We start from the raw sequence: 18,368 nt of genomic DNA on the forward strand, positions 1-18,368 counted from the left end.
TGATTTGTATTGACAAAATATAACCAGCAGGGGGAGTCAGTGTGCGTGGTAAAAAAGAAAAAACAGCTATTTTAATACATCATCGAAACAATGTAGGAGTTCCTTTAATCACTGGATGTCCAAAAAAGGTCTTCCTCTAATAAAGGAGTAACATGGTAAATCAGGTTTGAAGGTGACAAAGAAAGATCAAGGATAATGGAGTGGCAAACATTGTCTGTCTCTGTAATGTCCGCCGGGTTAACATAAATCTATTTACAGTACGAGAATACAGTGTTACGGGCAATTAGGCCCGGGGCCAGCTGGTGTTGTAAGTCTACCTACTAAACGACTGGATTGCAGGGTGCTCCACAAACACACACACACGCTTACACACAACTGGCCTCTGCATTCCGTTCTACTGTCGCTGTCATTGGTCAATATGCACGTCCGTCATATTTTCCCAGCCTAAACCTGATTCTGATTGGCTGGAGGGACACCTACGACGGTAACACAAACGCCATTGGTTGAAAAACTAGGTTAGTGGTCCGACAGGCATGACGGTGAAGAGAAACTGGGTCACCGATTGAAAATCGTTTATGTCACAGTTCTGTGTGTTGCTATTACATATTACCGGCGTCTTTCAATGGATAGACTAATCCCACTGGACCCATTGTAAGTATAACACGAAATCAACCCTGTGGTTTATCGATATTGCATCTCGGTGACTCGGCTGTGGTTTAATCCACGGTGGATATCGTCGATGTTTTCCCAGCACTGTGGTCATGTCAGTGTGGTTTTCTCGAGCAGGAGGAGGGACGTTAGCTCGCTGGCCAAGTCTTGACAGTTAGCGTTCCGTAGCTAGCAACTGTATGCTAATATTAGCCAGAGTGATAAAATGAAGTGAAAACGCCTTTAGTGTGCCTGGCTGGTTTTACGTTGCCACCAAATGGAGCTCGGACACCGGTAAGCGTCTGCCGTTATGCTTGCTATATTTTAACTAAACATGACCCAAGTCCGAACAATGCTCCAGTGCTAGCACGCTAGCTATGTAAACAGGCCTTGCTGGGTATCTGGCACACGGTTTCTTCGACAGCATCCTGCTACGATAACTTGATGGCTCTCATCATCGACGGGCGTCTCTTTAAATTAAGCTGTACAGTTTGGTTGCAGCTCACGCTTTTTAAAACACGGTACTCATGTGTGGTTATGAAATATCGTGACACACTGTTGGCATTGGCTGTGGAAATGTGGCGACCGCTCGGTTTCTGCAGTCTCCGCAGGGGTTGCCAAAAGATGAGCATGATACTAGACTTTACTGTTACTGTGTGCAACAGGAACAATGAGTGCTTCGTGTAAATTCTTAGAGGAGGAGATCCCAAATATTAATATGGGGAGGATCCCCAGTGATCTCAAACGAGATGAGCAATAGTTGCTCTTCAGTGTTATTTAATCTAGTGAGTCATACTCTCAGATTTTTTTGTAGGACAGTCCCCACAATAAAAGAGCACTTTATTTGTGTATTCCTGATTTGAATGACTGAGTTTTGATGTTTGTTTCGAAAGGCTTTTTGTTGCATTTTATATTGGTTGGATTGTTAAATGTGCATCTTGAATTTTCTCATTTCTGTCTTAACTATCATACAGCTTGTAGTTTATACATTTCCCTTTTAATGACAGGAAATGCAGCTGCTATGAACTTCAGACTTAGACTGCTGTTGTTTTTGTTCCTGGACTAGCACTAACCTACATTAATCCTAATCAGTATTGATATGCTGCCACAGAGGTATTTTGATAACAGACAATTGTTATGATGATTCAGTCCAGCAGTGATCCGGTTGGTCATAAAGAAAAGACAAACTATTTAGTTATACATGCATAATGAAAAATGTGTATATGTTAATACCTGGGGTGTGTAAAATGGTGGTCAGCCTGTCTGCCACACCATGACTTATTAGGTATAATGACATGATTTTTCTCAGTTTGGAAACAGTGAGTCACACAGATCGCCCAGTGGAACACATGTCTTTGTCAGGAGCAGTAGGTGGCTACAGTTATGGTGAAGATAAAAATCCAGCTAGATTTTAATGTTGGTCTGATCATGCTTATCTGCCTCTTTTACTACTGATTGTTTTGTCTCAAAGTTTTCATTCATTTCATCAAATAATTTGATCATTGTTGTCTGTTTCACTCACCCAGGTGTGGCCACACAACTATAAATGAGCATGCTTTGACTGTTATACTTAAGTCATAAATTTCTGTAAAGACAAGTGTATGCTCCTGCTCGCCCACACAGGTGTTTTGTGGCTGATTAGCCTCAGGACATAAGACAAAGCTGTTCTTGAATTTATGTGACCTAACTACAAAGTAAAATTTGAACTGCACTATGTGGTAAAATTGAAAATTGACAGTCCGTAAAAAAACATTTGTAAATCTCTTGAAACGGAGGATGCGGCTGCATAAAACGGCCACATTATAGACTCGGACTCTTTTTTTCCCCCCATGCCAGCCTGAATGGTATGTGTCATTGTATAGTAAAATACAGGCTTTGCTGTGAATGGCCATGTAAGCTGTCTGGCAGGGCTTGAAGGCATTACCGCTTCCTGCTGGTTCAACTTGAAGGAAACTAACATGAACTATTTTAAGCAGTTTTACAACTCTGTTAATTTCCTTTGCGCTTCTCTGGAGGCCACAATGTGTTCGTATTTTAATTTAAACATTAAAACAATGTACATATCCACAAGCTTATCCAGCAAACCAAGTTAAATAAGGCAGGTTATTGGCTTAATTTCCAATACCAGACAAGAGCCACAGTTATTTGATGTACAGTTGTTCTGGTCAATCAGTCTTGTATGTGAAAGAAAGTGTTAAATTCCAGGTTTGAGCATAGAAATTACAATCTTTAAAAGGCAGTGTGTATGGTGGCAGTGTGGCAGGTGATCATATTGAGTCATAACCTTGTGTTTTCGGGTCTGTACACTTAGTAGATACTATTACTAATTGCTTTTTAAACATGGTATGCATTTTTCCTTTTGAAACCCTTGTCCATGGCACATGCCAACAGGTTTTTTACGTCCTCTCCACCTGGAGCTTAATTCCTTGTACATGGACTTTGGTGACCTCGTGTATCCCTGCATAGCTCCAAGTTTAACCTAAGCAGAGGCTTTATCATAAGAATTAAGGAATAACACCTGTGTGAGTGAGCTGGGGCTTGTCTAACAGGCTCCTTCAAAGGTGGCTCTCGTGTTTTATTTAATTGAACACTGTTTGTACTGTTATTCTGCAGCTCTGGGCAAAATATGCTGATTTTAATGTACCATGAGATACCCTGTGATTCCCGACCCTGCATCTGACAGTGACAGCTTCTATTAGAAGTACCCATTTAGATGTTTGACATTTTTTAGACTTTTAGGACTAAAACTAATTAAAGGACCTCTTAGACACAGCCATCGGATATGTGGCGTAATCAGTCATAATGAGTCTCCCCTCAGTCATAAGTCGCATCTATATTTCAGGGCACGGAAAGCCATTTAACTGGTGTGTCAGTGATACACTTTAAAATCACACAAACAGATTAAAAAAGTACTGCAGGCCACAGGGGAAATACAGTGTATTTCCAATTATTTATATAGATGCTGACAGATGGCTGATTAAAAAAAGCAAAACTCATGCAAGATCTTGGCTGTAAACTGACTGTCACCGTCCTCAAAAAAACGTTTTTAGTTTTTGACCCTGATTTGAGGACATGAGCTGAATGAAGACTCACCTGCTGTCACCTCAAAACCTTGTTTATGCCTGGCTGTTTTTATTGTTACCAGCTCACCTTGAATAGAAATTAAAAGGCTAAAAATTCACCATATGAGTATATATTATTACAATGTCTATTGCTCATGCAGGTTTATACAGTGGACCCACTTGTTGCTGCAAGTTGCTTTCCAGGTGGCCGTGGGCCAGCCGGCTATTTAAATATGAACTTTACATATCAGCATATAGATCACAGTGGGGATGGATGATCCAACTGCAGTTCGAACTGTGTTTTTTGCCTTTGAACCACATTCTCAAATGTTGTCACGTCACATGTTTGATATGCGGAGAGGTGCTGATCAGGATGAGAATCACTGAATTGATAAAATATTTTGAATGCACATTATTTTTTTTTCTTTTAAATGTACCTAGTTTGTTTGTTGGTATGAATTATACACAATTATTTTCACACTTTCCAGAAGTGTGGAAGAAGGAAGCCTAAGGGAGATTTGGCAGGTGAGCTTACTTGCTACCTGGATACTTCCTTGGTTCATGAACACTTGCTGGCTGCTTCCTGACTGAGTGGGTGTAGCAAGAGTAGAACAGGGAAAGGAAGCTTGAATGGCTTGCTGACTCACTGATGAAGTACAAGTAGGTGGTGGATGGAAATTGAGGCTGGCTGGTTTGAGACCATAGAGACTGGCTGACCCAGTTTCCACTCCAGCGCCAGTTCTTTTCAGCGTTCAATCATGACATAGTGGTTTTCCCCTTCTACCCCGAAGCTTTGTCCCAGTAAAAGAGCTCACCAAACTTATCCTGATCCAGTACTATGCTGCTTGCTTCTTATGGTGCTTCTTGAGCTTCATATTTAGCTGTCACTGCGCATTAAATACTGACCTAAAAACACTTTGTCATGTCTTTTATTAGGGCTGATAAATCTTACAATCTTATCTGCTGGTACTATTTTTTTTATCAACTAATGCATGCATTACTACTACTACTAGCCCTGCATTTAAAGATATCTTTCCCCATGACTGCAGGCAGACAACACGTCTGAAATCAGCTGACTCCTTTTCACATGTTGCAAACAGTTAGCACCTTAATGTAGCAATGCATTAGCAACTACATTATTTTGTGTGGATTCATTTTATATTAAGGAAGATTGTTTATTCAATGCAATCCTCTGTTAATTACAATATTTTGACTTCCAGAGCTTACATTTTTTTCCATTTTGGTATTTTTAATACAAAAGCTAACTAGCTCCACTCACAGAAAAAAAATCCTCTTCCTCCTTGTCTGCATGGCTCATCATGCAACATGACAATGCTAATGGCCTTCTTGGTGCTTGTAAGTGGAGAACAGGCATTATCTTAGCTAAAGTTGCTAGTCATTAGCATAATTTGTTTTTCTCTTTGTTAATAATTATGATGTCTGAACATATTACCTGGCAGTATATGGAGTCACAGTTTGTCAAAGACTAGTCCACTCGCTTATTGTCTTTACAGCATTTTAGGTAGTACTGGAGACTTTTCTGATTCAAGTTCTAGCATAAGAAAATTAAAGTTCAGCGTTAGGAATTTAGAATATATTATACTTGCTGTGTCAGAGGAAGGGAAGTTAAGTAACTGCAGACCTCTGTTATGCCATCACTGCTCACAGAATCAGCTGTGCTGTGCAGTTTGTTACCTGCCCTGTCAGAGCCTGTTGCGTGTTGCATTATGTGTGGAGTCCTGTTTATATTTTCCAATTTGTTTAATTTTGTTTTGTGTTTTGCGATAGATAAGGTTTGGATGTGGCTGAAAGGTCTATCTTCTCACTTTTCCGCAGAGGTAGACGAGTTGAGCCAACTGCTTAAGGATCAGATCATATCGGGGCAGACCACATCAAACCGGATGAAACTAGGTCAGGTTGAATCAAACCAGACTGAGACCAGATCAGAACGGAGCAGACCAGACTGATTGTGACGATACCAGGCCCATCCAGGAGGCCTGTTCCAGTTTCCTATTCAGGTAACTAAAGAAGCCATTAATAGGGGGTAAATTTGAACCAAGGAACCTTTGTTCCGACCTTTTTCTAGAAACCAGTAGATGTCCTCTGGTCCTCCGACCACTGCGCTGTAGCTGATATGAACAGCTGGAATACTAGGGTTGGATACTGAACTCAGTGTTTTTAATGATAACAGCTGAATTATGTTGGCATATTAAATGAAACTGTGCCAAATTTCAGGAAAAAAAAGCATCTGAGTAAGAGAGTATATAAGAAAAGAGACAAAGGGCAACACAATGTGGGGTTATGTGTCCTCTCTCTTTTTCCTTCTTCATCAACTTCAGTTCTCTTGTCCTAAACTTCACCAGCTGCTTCATTAGCACACTGAAGAATATTTATACATCATCATCTTGATGACTTTTTTCAGTGATTTTTAAGAATTAACAGGAAAGTTAACCACTCATACATGCATCCAGTGTTAATTAGCAGCTGTTTGTGTGTGCACGCCCCACAGAGACGGTGAGGGCTAAGACAGGTCTCAAAATATACTTGGACAGCTCGTTTCTATGGGAAAACTACAAGTCAAATACAGTCATACCAGAGGCAACTCATGGAAAAGTTGTTGCAGGTATTGCCAAATGAATGGATAATGAAACTCACAGTTGTGTTGAAAAAGACAAACAAGCTGGATAAGTTATTTTATTTTTTTGAATTATTATTTATAGTCTTCTTCTGCAGTATTACTGTAGTGTAGTAATATACCTGTTGATCCATGATAGGTTAAGACCAGTGTGCAACAAGGAACCTTTTTAAAGGAATAACTGTTAGCTACTTTCACCAAGCTACTACTCCATCAACAGTTATCTGTCTGCAAAAAACTGTTTAGCTGAGAACTACAAAATTATTTCAATACTAATTGAAATGCACACTTATGTGTGTCATGTAACTGATATGGTTTGACCTAAATTTGCTTGTGAAATAATAACTATAGCATACAGTTTTTACATACATATAGTTACAGAGACAACGGCGGCTTCCTGTTTATCTGCCTCCACATTTGACCTAGATTTATTATATTATCTGAATGTGTCCAGGCAACTGTAACTGTGTGTGTGTATGTCAATGTTTTTTTGTATTTTCAGGCAGCGTGATCACTTTAAAAATTATGCTATTGTGTGTTCACAGTTGAGGGCTCACGAGTGGATGGAAGGAGATGATTTTAATACAGAGGCTGTGATGAACATCTGTGGTGAGTGTGACACGTGAAACGTCAAATCTTTTACCTGAATTTCTGCTCACCAAGTGATGCAGTCAGTACAGATAACGTGACCAATCCTGCAAATGCTGTGGTTAATAGTCGGCAGTTTATTTACATACTGTGAAGCAAATCAAATACACTTCACTTCAATTGTACTTAACAACAAAGCTGCCTGTCTTTGCTGTGCAGATGACCTGATGGCAGACCAAAGGATGGACATCTCGTCTACAATGACTGACTTCATGTCTCCAGGCTCCACTGACCTCATCTCCAGCTCCATCAGCACGCCTGGCATGGACTACAACCGCAAGAGGAAGGGCAGCACCACTGACTACCAGTAAGGAGACAATGGAGGAGGATAGTGTTGATACACACACACATGCATTAACCCCCATGATGGAGTGCTCATCATACCTGGTTTTGTGTCACATCAGTTTCATGCATACACCGAATTCATACCAAAAACTGAAGAGGAAGAACAAGAGGAGAAAACAACAAATGTTTGACAGACTATTAAAAGAAACCCAGCAACTCATCTGGCCTTTCTGATTCAATAACTAAATATTTACACCCAGTCTCTTTTAATAATTGTGTCTCTAATCATCTTGACTGTGCAGGGTCTGTACCTTATGAAACACTATCAGTCAGTGTTGCTTTACTTCTCACACATTGTAAATAAAAACATTTTGCCAAACCCGTCGATGACAGAAATTGATTAATAAAAGTGTGTTTTTTTTTTTTTTTTTGCAGAATCGATGGCTTCTCATTTGAGTAAGTTCAAACATGACACAATGTTAATAGATGTAGTGAGTTTAATTTATCAACCCCAAATGGCAATGAGCCACTCTTAATTTTGCACCATGAAATATTGAATAGCCCTAATGGCAAACCTTCTCAACCCAGTGAACTCTGCAGCACTGTGGTTTTTTTGTGTTCTGAAGTCCTGGTTCATACTAATATCTCTCCTGTTTTTCTCCTTAGTGACATGGACCCGGATAAAGATAAACTGGGAAGGTAAGATCATCATTGCTATGCCGATAAAGCTAGAGCCGTATATTTTTATTTATTGCTGCTGATGCTGTCTCTTTTTAAATCCACTGGTTTCAACAAGAAGGGAGTCATTCTACTTTCTCATTTTACTCTAGCTGGTCTGTAGAAAAGAACAAAATTTTAGTTTGTTTTATTTATTTAGGATTTATGCATATTAGCTTGCAGTTTTTAGGCTGGACTTATTGTCACTGTAAAGTGAAGTCCTACAGTGCTATGGAAACAGTCATGGGTAGAAGTACAGAGAGCTTTGTGTAGTATAACATGAATATAAACCTGTACTCTGTAAAAGAAGAAAAAGTTGATTTGAACTTACAAACATGATATTCATACTAATGACTAGGACCACATGCAATTTAAGGAGTCAGTGTTCCTGGAAAGGTTTGGAAACTAGAATTGACAGGGAAGCATTGCTCTTTAACATTCAGTCATCCCGTTCAGATCAGGAGAATCGATACATCTCTGGGTGAAGGGAAGCAGTTTTTGGATGTAGTACCAGTAGGTGGAGTCAGGAATTCTCCCTATTGTTAGTTCTTTATGTAACTCTGCAGGTGAGGAGGTTTAATCAAAACCACGTCATATTTGCTCGACAACAGTCAGATTGTGCAGTCAGAGCTGACTCTGCGTAACCTAAGTTGCATAAGCTCTGATGCTGTAAATGAGGTTGGTTACGGAACCTGTGAGTTTAGCCGCTATGGCCCCATTCCCTGCCTTCTCACTTTTTCTTTCCTCACCCTGTAAAAATCCATGCTGCCTCATAAATGTTTATTTTCCTGTTTACTCTCTTTAATATGTGTTTTTTTTGTCTTTCCAGTGACCAACAGGGCAGGATTAAGAATGCCAGGTATAAAACTCCTTACTTTTCTCTCTCTCTCCCTCCCTCCCTCTTACCTTCTAATCTCTCTTACATGAACTAAATGTCACTCTGTCTGATTGGGCACAGAGAGATCTTTGTGTATGTTGATAATAAGAAACTTTATACATTGAAGTGTATAGATCGCAGCATTATGTGGGACTAAGGGACTGTAAGCACATACCTAATGGCTCATGCCAAGCTCTCTTTCTCTTGCATGGAAAGAACTTCCCTTTTGTAGCTACTTGTGTTGCCAACTTAGTGTGAAGGCAGGGTAGGCAGGTTGGCTAGACCATCAGAGGGGTTTTCACAGTCCTGAAGGATAGACCTAAAATGGCATTTTATCTTTCATCCATAGCAAATGATGTCTATTCAGGATTTATAGCATGGTAGATAGGACTATGGGGCGATGGATAATACGCACTTTGGATCGCCTGTATGATGTTTCCTTTCTGCTACTTGCAATTTTAGGATATTTATAGACGGTAAAGTGCAGCCAAACTGAGTGTTCTTGTTAGTATTTGTGCCATTGAATCGTTTGTGTTACAGGAGAAAAAATACAGGGAAGATGATCGTGTGTAATTCCTAATTCTTCCGCTTTCACAGAGAGGCGCACAGCCAGATTGAGAAGCGTCGCAGGGACAAGATGAACAGCTTCATCGATGAGCTGGCATCACTGGTGCCCACCTGCAACGCCATGTCCCGCAAGCTAGACAAGCTGACAGTCCTGCGCATGGCTGTCCAGCATATGAAGACACTCAGAGGTTAGAACTAACTCCAAAGAAATGTTGAATACAAAAAGACATATTTCAGTGCATCCAGGTGTCAGCGTACATGGTTAGTGCTGTAGAATGCAGACCGTATGTAGGGCTGAAATGTTGTAAAGCAGGTTTATAGCTTATTAAACTTATATTGGAAGTAAAGGCTTTGTTAGAGAGTATCAGCTGCCCACAGGTGTGAGCTGTGTGTTTGCTGTTCAGGTGCAGCCAACCCATACACGGAGGCCAACTACAAGCCGTCTTTCCTCTCAGATGATGAACTGAAGCATTTGATACTAAGGGTGAGTGATCAGTTAGAAACGTAGTATTTATTATACACACTCTTATTGTTACTTTAAATGTCCGGTTGCTGTTGTGTTCTGCTATTTATTACATATCTACTAGCATCTATCTAGTACTGTGTTTGCTGTAATGTTACCCATAATATTCTGAATAAGCTCATTCTGGTGTTTTCTGTATATCATGATACAGGCTGCTGATGGCTTCCTGTTTGTGGTTGGATGTGATCGTGGCAAGATCCTCTTTGTTTCTGAATCAGTGTACAAGATTCTCAACTATAGCCAGGTATGAAACGAGATAACCCATTTTAACCCCATTAATGGCTGGTATTATCACTGATGGTCAAAGAAAAGAACCAAAAGTTGAATCAGTTTGTATTTTGTAGGAGAATGAACAGGGAGTTCTCATCACAGAAAAAAAGCCACTTATAATGCTATAAATAAGTGAAGTTACTATAAAACATCTACAGAATTTTAGTGCTGACTTAATATTTCTTAAAAAGATCAAATGAGCAAGATTTCATCGCCATGAATAATCTGAATTCCAGCAGCAAGTCCTCACAGCTTCATGACTTTTAGTTAATTCTGCCCGTCTCAGCAGTTTAGCAGCTTCCCAGTTTAACTTTCTCTGATCTGCACCTTAAAATGTTGCCAGTATTTTGTTTATAGCTCACTCTTTGCTGTTCTCTCTCTAATGTGTCTCAAGAATGACCTGATAGGTCAAAGCCTGTTCGATTATCTTCACCCCAAGGACATCGCCAAGGTGAAAGAGCAACTGTCCTCTTCTGATACGGCCCCACGAGAAAGGCTCATTGACGCCAAAAGTAAGCAAGGACACACTCATATCTACATTGTAAATTTTCCCTCCTTGAATTTACGTCTTACTCTGAGCGAGTTTAGCAAAACTGTGGTGCTCAGCAATTTTAACTTCACCTTCTAAAGATACATATTTTCTCTATAGGGTATTATTTATTATTTGTTTTATAACTGAAAGCTTGACATCTTTGATAAGCTGCTGTTACATTCGTTGTTTATTATGTTTGCAGCTGGTCTTCCAGTGAAGACAGACATCACCCCAGGTCCATCTAGACTCTGTTCTGGAGCCAGGCGGTCTTTTTTCTGCAGGATGAAGTGTAACAGACCCTCTGTCAAAGTAGAAGATAAAGATTTTCCCTCCACCTGCTCCAAGAAAAAAGGTACCTTGCTCTTTTTTTTTTTTTAACACGCATTTAAAAAAAAACTGCTCATGTCATCTTGAAAGGTCTTATCTTTTTCCTCACGTACATAAGAGACAGCTTTCTCAGTATTTCAGTGACCTCCTTATGAAACTAAAAGCCCCAATTTCCTGATTCCTCTTCTTCTATTTTTAGAGTCGCATCCCTATTAGAACAAGGAATCACAGCTCACTTAGCACGAGAGCATCACCATTACACAACCAAGGAAGTTGGCCCCTTTAAGTACATTTATGTTTAACTTGACCATTACTAGATCATACTGCTGAGTCAGGGAAGTCGTTTCAACACTGAAACAGATTTGTTCATCTTATACCAATAGAAATGAAATGCATTAAAATCGGTCAAGAAATGTGTTTATTTTGTGTACCCCTCAGCCCAAAAATAGGGTGTCTTCATAGAACCTTATGTGTATGTTGGGTTTTTTTTGTATATGAATGTATATGTAATAATCCCATAAGGTATTAGACATGAAATATAAAGTCATTTTCTCCGTTAATTAATTCATCATAAATCTTGTGGATCGTCTGTACTTTTTTTCACCATGAACCCAGCAGAGGGAAAAACCTTGGAAGTGGACAGGGCATTCAGCTCTTCAAGAGGTGTAGTCATACACTTTACATGATGATTTCAGCTGTGATGAATACACTAGAAATACTTACTGGGATGGGGCACAGTGTAGGAAGATTTAAAAATTAAACTTCCGAATGGTAGCATAGGTGGAGTTTCGTCACTTTCCCTTTTTCCCTCCTGGTAAATTGTGACATACGTGGTATATGGAATAAGAGCAGTACAACATTTTGAGTATTGTGTTATCTGACTCTTTGGATCTGAGGTGTGATTTATCCACCCTTTTCCCTCATTCTGGAGAGCACATGAAACACATGGCAGGCTGCTTTATGGCTGATGGGGGGGAGTGTGGAATTTTTTAGTGTGTAGCTGAATATTTCATGGAGACAAAAAAGTCTCTCTTACTGACATTGTTGGTATTATTCAGTGTTATGCTGGCTAAGAATAGAAGATGTGTTGTAAGCTTACTGAATCCCTCAGAGGAACATGGTGATACAATAATTATCATTAGGAAAAAGATTAAATTAATATCACTTAATATGCATCTTTGTACCTGTGAGTTCAGCAAGAGCGTCAGTCCTCGGCCCCTTGATGGATTTTTGGTGACACCGTGTAGATCAGTGAGAACCTAATTATCCCTAATTATGCACAGAAAACAGATTAAGTGTGTTGCAGCTGCACACTTCCTGTGTAGATGTAGAAAAAGTCTTTTCTGTAGTTGTTGCTAAAAGATAAACATCTGTTTTGCAGTGTAAACACTCACACGCAAATACGTTTTTTTGTGTTTGAAATCAGTAGTTTTTTTTTCTCTGCTTACGTGAATCCTGTTTTGTAACAGATCTGGGTTATAATCATAAATCTTTTACTGCTTCACACAGTTCAGTGATTTGGAAAAAAAAATAAATCTTCCATTCTCCCACACAGCATGGGGACAGCATCCCACTAAGATGTACCCTGTTGATTTCCAATTGTAACCCACCCCCCCTTTCCTTCTCTCTCTCTCTCTCTCTCTCTCTGTTATTAAAGCGGACCGTAAGAGCTTCTGCACCATCCACAGCACAGGCTACCTAAAGAGCTGGCCTCCCACCAAGATGGGTCTGGACGAGGACAACGAGCCAGACAACGAGGGTTGCAACCTGAGCTGCCTGGTAGCCATTGGCCGGCTGCACCCCCACATCGTCCCACAGCCCAGCCTGGCAGACATCAGGGTGAAGCCCACAGAGTACGTCTCTCGACACGCCATCGACGGCAAGTTTGTCTTCGTTGACCAGAGGTGAGACACGGAGAGGTTACCTGGGGTACTTGAGTTTGATTGATTTAATATGACAGTGAGGGTCAACTGGCAGATTTTAAGGCCATGAAATAAAAATAAATAAAAATTACTGAAATAAAAGCAATGGACAGAAAGAAGATGTTGGCCCAGCTGAGCAGAGTTAACTGTATGTTTGTCATCCAAGTTGCAAGTCTCTCAGTGAAGGTAATCACATCCTCTTTCCTTCTCCAGAGCCACCGCTATCTTAGGCTACCTGCCCCAAGAACTGCTGGGAACTTCCTTCTACGAGTATTTTCACCAGGATGACATCGGCCATTTGGCAGAGTGTCACAGACAAGGTAAAATCTGGCAGAATGTGACCACCAAACTAAAAAAAAATAATCAAAATATGACAATGATGTTTCCTGCTTGTGTTGTACAAATGATGTGTTTCCTGTGTCCACAGTGCTGCAGATGAGAGAGAAAATTAACACCAACTGTTACAAATTCAAGATCAAAGACGGCTCCTTCATCACGTTGAGGAGCCGATGGTTCAGCTTTATGAACCCCTGGACCAAGGAGGTGGAGTACATCGTCTCCACCAACACCGTTGTGTCGTAGGTGTCCACCATGCTTGGTGATGCAAAAAAAAAATGTTACAAAGGTTATACAGAGGTTCCACGTAGGTGTGTTTTTTTTTCTTCAGGTGTCCTATGATGGAAGGATCAGATTACCCTCAGTCGGCTGCCTCTCCACAGAGTATGGACAGTGTTCTAACCTCAGAGGGTAAAAAAAAACCTCTTCCACTTGTTTATGCTTGTTTACACCTGACTCATTTATTACAAGAACAAACAAACATTCAGCTGTAGCCCTATGTTGCCCCGCTGTAAGCCAGTGAATAAATACCTTGTTTCCTGATTGCTATTGATTGGTAGGTGGTGGGAGGCGAGCGCTGCAGACGGTACCTGGCATCCCTGGTGGCACAAGAGCAGGGGCCGGAAAGATTGGGCGTATGATTGCAGAGGAAGTGATGGAGATACAGAGGTAAGAGCAGATGATAGTCCTAAGGTGTAGGAACTGTGGCCTGGTTTTCATGTAGATCATAATGACAGAGGTGAACACATTATTTATCAGAATACATACTGCCATGGCAACGCTAAAATATTCCCCCCTCCACTCGAAAATATATCAAAAAATATCACAATGCAATATACAATGCTTTATTGCAGTGCTGGATGAAACTAAGAAGTGGAGAAATAAATGTAATGCAGGCCTCATGTCTACATACATGTCTACTGTATATCTGGATGCATCCGAAGCGAGATGATGACTGTGCCTTGTGAAGGTTTTTGCAGTTAGTTAGGATCACATCTGTAAAATACAAGCCCTGCAGCCATCTGTTTTCCTCCATCAGGATTCGAGGCTCCTCCCCCTCCAGCTGTGGCTCGAGCCCTCTGAATATTACCAGCACCCCTCCACCTGACACCTGCTCCCCAGGGGGCAAGAAGGTAACACACACACACACACACAAAATAAAGATAGTTTCCATACACATGTAGTGTTGATGTGTGTTTCCCATGAGCCTCTGCAAACAAAGCTATTTGAAACGGATCTGTTCTCACAGTAAACTGATATGTGTGTGTATGTGTGTCACCCCTATAGATTCAGAATGGAGGAACACCTGAGCTGCCGAGCACGGGGATTATTCCTGGACCTGATTCTGTGGGCTACCCCTACTCCAACCAGTCCATCATGAGTAAGTCAGATAAACACAAACCCACACGTTTTTTCCATGGCTGTGCTCTCCTTTCTAACATTTTTCAACATGTTGTCCTCCATCTAGGTGACAACTCCCACCTGAGCATAGACATCATGGATGAGCCTGGCTCCAGCAGCCCCAGCAACGACGAAGCGGCCATGGCGGTCATCATGTCCCTCCTGGAAGCAGATGCCGGCCTAGGCGGCCCCGTCGACTTCAGCGACCTGCCCTGGCCTTTGTGAGGGAGTAGGGAAAGGAAAGCCAGAGCCACTTGTGGAGAGAGATCAGTCAGGTTCAGTTCTGGCCTGCCATGTTTTCTCTGTACCCAACTACACTGCAAAAATGTTCATCGTAACCAACAAGTGAAGAGTCTGTAGATACTAAAGATTTTTACTCACAGAGGAGAAGAGAGCATTTCTCTTAGATGTTGTGTTATGATTTCAGTCCTGCTTTTTGATTCATCATTCCCTGTAGGAGGAGGCAGACAGGTGGCTTTTCATATAGATCCTATGCCAGGTGATCATTTTTACAGTGTCAGTTGCCTGCAGACCAGGCGGTTCCCTAACATTGCCACGGTGAGAGTTCATTTCTCTAACAACTGTCCACGGAATGGAAACACGAGTTACAGAATTGCGGTGCTAAAAGTGTGGACACTCCTACACTGGCTGCGCTCTGCTTTAGCAGCGGCTCTGAAGCGCCGCCGTCATCGTCCGGTCTACAGCCAAACCAACACAAAAGACTCCTGAGACATTCACAGATGGTGGTTGACGTTTCATGAGTGGTTTTTGGGGTGAGGAGCGTTTGATTTCTACATCCTGCTGCAGCCCATCTTAACATGTCCCCCTGCAGGATACTGTACAAACAGATAAGAGAAGTGAACACACGGCGGTTTATTCTCCGGACTGTTTATTGGAGGATTCTTAAAGGACCTTTATTCCCAGAATTCCACAGGCAGGTGTATTTCACTTAATATTAAATGACAGATTTTTTTTTTTTTTAGAGAGAGCCACTTAGCTGCTGTTTCCTCGACTAACATGAACGTTGGCATCTTTTTCTCCTTGTGGAATTATGTTCTCTCAGCAGAGCACAGCTGGTTCTATACTTTCCCAGCCAAGCGTTCTAAAAGTACTGATGACAGCTGATGCTCAGAGGTCTTCACACATCAGAAAATGATGCAGGTTTCAAAAATAATTTGGCTCTTGTAGATGTTTCAGTTCATATTGGACCAAATTTCAATGATGCAAAGACAAATTTCTTTGCTATATATTTGATCAGGCCTGCAGACATCATTTATATCTACAGTATGAGATTCACCTCTCTTGTTAAAAAGCTGGGCTGTGACTGTAAGCAAGCTTTAAGTGTATACATGTAAAAGATTATTCTCCTTCGATACTAATGGGCGAAAAAAAAAATATGAACATATTCTGATGCACGTTTTAACTGGTAGTGTTTAGAGTGTGAAGCACTCAGCGGGAGTGATGCTCTGCTCTGACATCTGTTACCAGAAGGAATCAGACTTTTTTTTTTTTAACAGAGAAAAGGAGCTTATTGGAATCTGTTAGGAGCAGCAGCTCAGTGCGCGGGTGTGTTTTCACGACTCCAAACCAAGAATATTCAGTGCTCCTCTATGAGGAAGCGTTCTTCACTGCCATTTTACTGGGGACTGCGACACATTCTGGAAGGACACTTAGCATCAGCTGGCTAACGTAGAAACTTCTGGGTCACAGGGTGTCCACCTGCTCATCTTCCTTCCACTCTGATACCAGTGTGAAGCACTTCACTAAGCTCTTATTTATAACAAGAAAGACGGGATGTAGGAAGTATTTCTTTGCCTTTGTGTCCACATCTGGGCTTAACTTTAGCCCCCAGTATAGGAACAGTTCCCTTCTGACTGACTGAGAGAAGCTAAAAATACCTCGAAGTTGAATCTTGCTGCAGAAATGTCAGATTTATAGTAAGTGGGTTTAAAAAAAAAAAACAACTGCAGTTACTTATGAATCTGGTTCATTTAGCACTTAATGCGCAGATATACTGTGGCTAACTGTCAATGCAAACTACACTGTTAGCACAGAGGGCTATAACATAGATGGGGAGCGAGTATAGAAACAGATGAACAATGACAATGGAGGAGTTGTAACAGGGACGGAGCTAAACAACATTCTCTAATCAGTGACAGTTAACAGGGTCAGGAAAGACCAGGCCGGCCAGGAGCCTTTAAATGGAATTTTTCATTTCAGTGTCTGTTTTTCCTCCATCATGATGAATATCCTCAACACAACCTCTTTACCTCACCAGCTCCCTGCTGTACACAGTCACAGGCCTTTATGTTGTGTTTGATTGGAAGTGGACGTTGTCAGGAGGAGCCTGCCCCTGCCTCTGTGGAAACAAAAATGGGATTTTAGGCACATACACAATTTTAAATTTAAAAAAAACTATACTAAATATTTATTATGAAGAAATTAACAGATTTTTGTCTCAAACATTAAAAAAATATATGAAAAAATTCAATTTATTCACATTTCTAGGTGCCTAAACGTACATTTCCAATGCTTTTCTAAGAGTTTTTAATTATAACACCGAATTTTAATTTGTGTTTTAAACATTAAGCAAAGAAACGTTTTCATCTTTAAAGTGTGATTCTGGCCGTTCCCATAGACTTCACTGTTAATACAACAGTGTCAGACATGTTTTTTTCCACATGGGCAGAATGTTTGTATGCTTAGACTGATCAACCTGTTGTGGCTAAAAACTTCAGCCGCCCCTTTAAAACAAATTGCGTGGCTCCGCCCCCCTCCCTCATCCTCCTCCAATCAGGCAGCAGCTGGTGAGGTCGCCTCTGTATCTGTTCTAGTGGTTTTTCTGTTTCAATGTTTTTACTCTTCACACTACAATAAGGTGTTCCCCTTGTTGATATTCCCCTCCCCACCTGACAATAATGTATCAAATCTTTAAATATTATCATGTTAAGAGTATACTTTATGCAAATATATATGAGTATGATGAGTGTATTGTATGTATCAGCAGTGAAATATTTTTAAAATAAAATTTGTTTCTGTCACTGTGGGTTCAGCCATGTTTAATCTTTCACAGAGTCTTTTGTTCATTCATAACTCTGATCTGTTGTCTCAGCCAATCAGCTCAGCCCTGTGGTATTTTTACATGATGTTGCCATCCCAGCTGCAGGAAGACGAGCGGCTGCACGTACGCAGGCGTTTCTATTGCCTGGCAGCTGAATGGAGGTCAGTGGACAATGCACACACTTTAATACAACATGTGTTCATGTAACACTCCAGAAAGAGGGCGAAGCTGCTGGAAGATGTAAATTTGTGAGTAGTAGACCTGCTGATTCGTGCACACTTTAGATTTGTTAAATACCTGTGTTTACATTACTTATTAAAATGTCATTTGATCTACAAAAATCTGACTTAATATGATGATCAGACTGTTCTCTGTACATCATATAGATTCAACATAAATAACTACACAGTACAGTACCATTAAAGCATGCAGCCTTATTTACTTTGATGAGTCTTGCTTATCTAATGTGACCTTAACTTACTGGGCTACAGTGAGGAATGTGTTTGTCTCCCTCTTCTGGCAGTGAACAGTAATTACACCAACACAAACTAAAGGTT

General features: G+C 40.7%; 1 protein-coding gene across 2 annotated transcripts; it reads left to right on the plus strand.

The window, feature by feature from the left end:
- Nucleotides 1–517: 517 nt before the first annotated feature.
- bmal1a (basic helix-loop-helix ARNT like 1a) lies at nt 518–16,774 on the plus strand. 2 transcript variants are annotated; one of them, XM_028407829.1, is made up of 20 exons: nt 518–651; nt 5,547–5,728; nt 6,891–6,954; nt 7,153–7,300; nt 7,714–7,734; nt 7,945–7,977; nt 8,825–8,854; nt 9,470–9,627; nt 9,844–9,923; nt 10,114–10,206; nt 10,627–10,744; nt 10,967–11,116; nt 12,749–12,995; nt 13,227–13,333; nt 13,441–13,591; nt 13,681–13,760; nt 13,910–14,018; nt 14,389–14,482; nt 14,637–14,730; nt 14,818–16,774. In XM_028407829.1, exons 3-20 carry the CDS (start codon nt 6,909–6,911, stop codon nt 14,973–14,975), a joined length of 1,917 nt encoding a protein of 638 aa, XP_028263630.1. In that variant the 5' UTR covers nt 518–651; nt 5,547–5,728; nt 6,891–6,908; the 3' UTR covers nt 14,976–16,774. The 2 variants fall into 2 exon arrangements, with proteins under 2 accessions (XP_028263630.1, XP_028263631.1); XM_028407830.1 differs by lacking the exon at nt 518–651 and adding an exon at nt 4,217–4,235.
- Nucleotides 16,775–18,368: the final 1,594 nt, after the last annotated feature.

Source organism: Parambassis ranga, chromosome 6, assembly GCF_900634625.1.
Source record: "Parambassis ranga chromosome 6, fParRan2.1, whole genome shotgun sequence".
NCBI lineage: Eukaryota > Metazoa > Chordata > Actinopteri > Ambassidae > Parambassis > Parambassis ranga.

Coding starts and splice junctions, on each gene's coding strand:
- bmal1a (XM_028407829.1), top strand. CDS start 6,909: ATGGAAGGAGATGATTTTAATACAGAGGCTGTGATGAACATCTGTG. Junction 10,745..10,966: donor AAGGCTCATTGACGCCAAAA/GTAAGCAAGGAC, acceptor TTATGTTTGCAG/CTGGTCTTCCAGTGAAGACA. Junction 13,334..13,440: donor GGCAGAGTGTCACAGACAAG/GTAAAATCTGGC, acceptor CTGTGTCCACAG/TGCTGCAGATGAGAGAGAAA.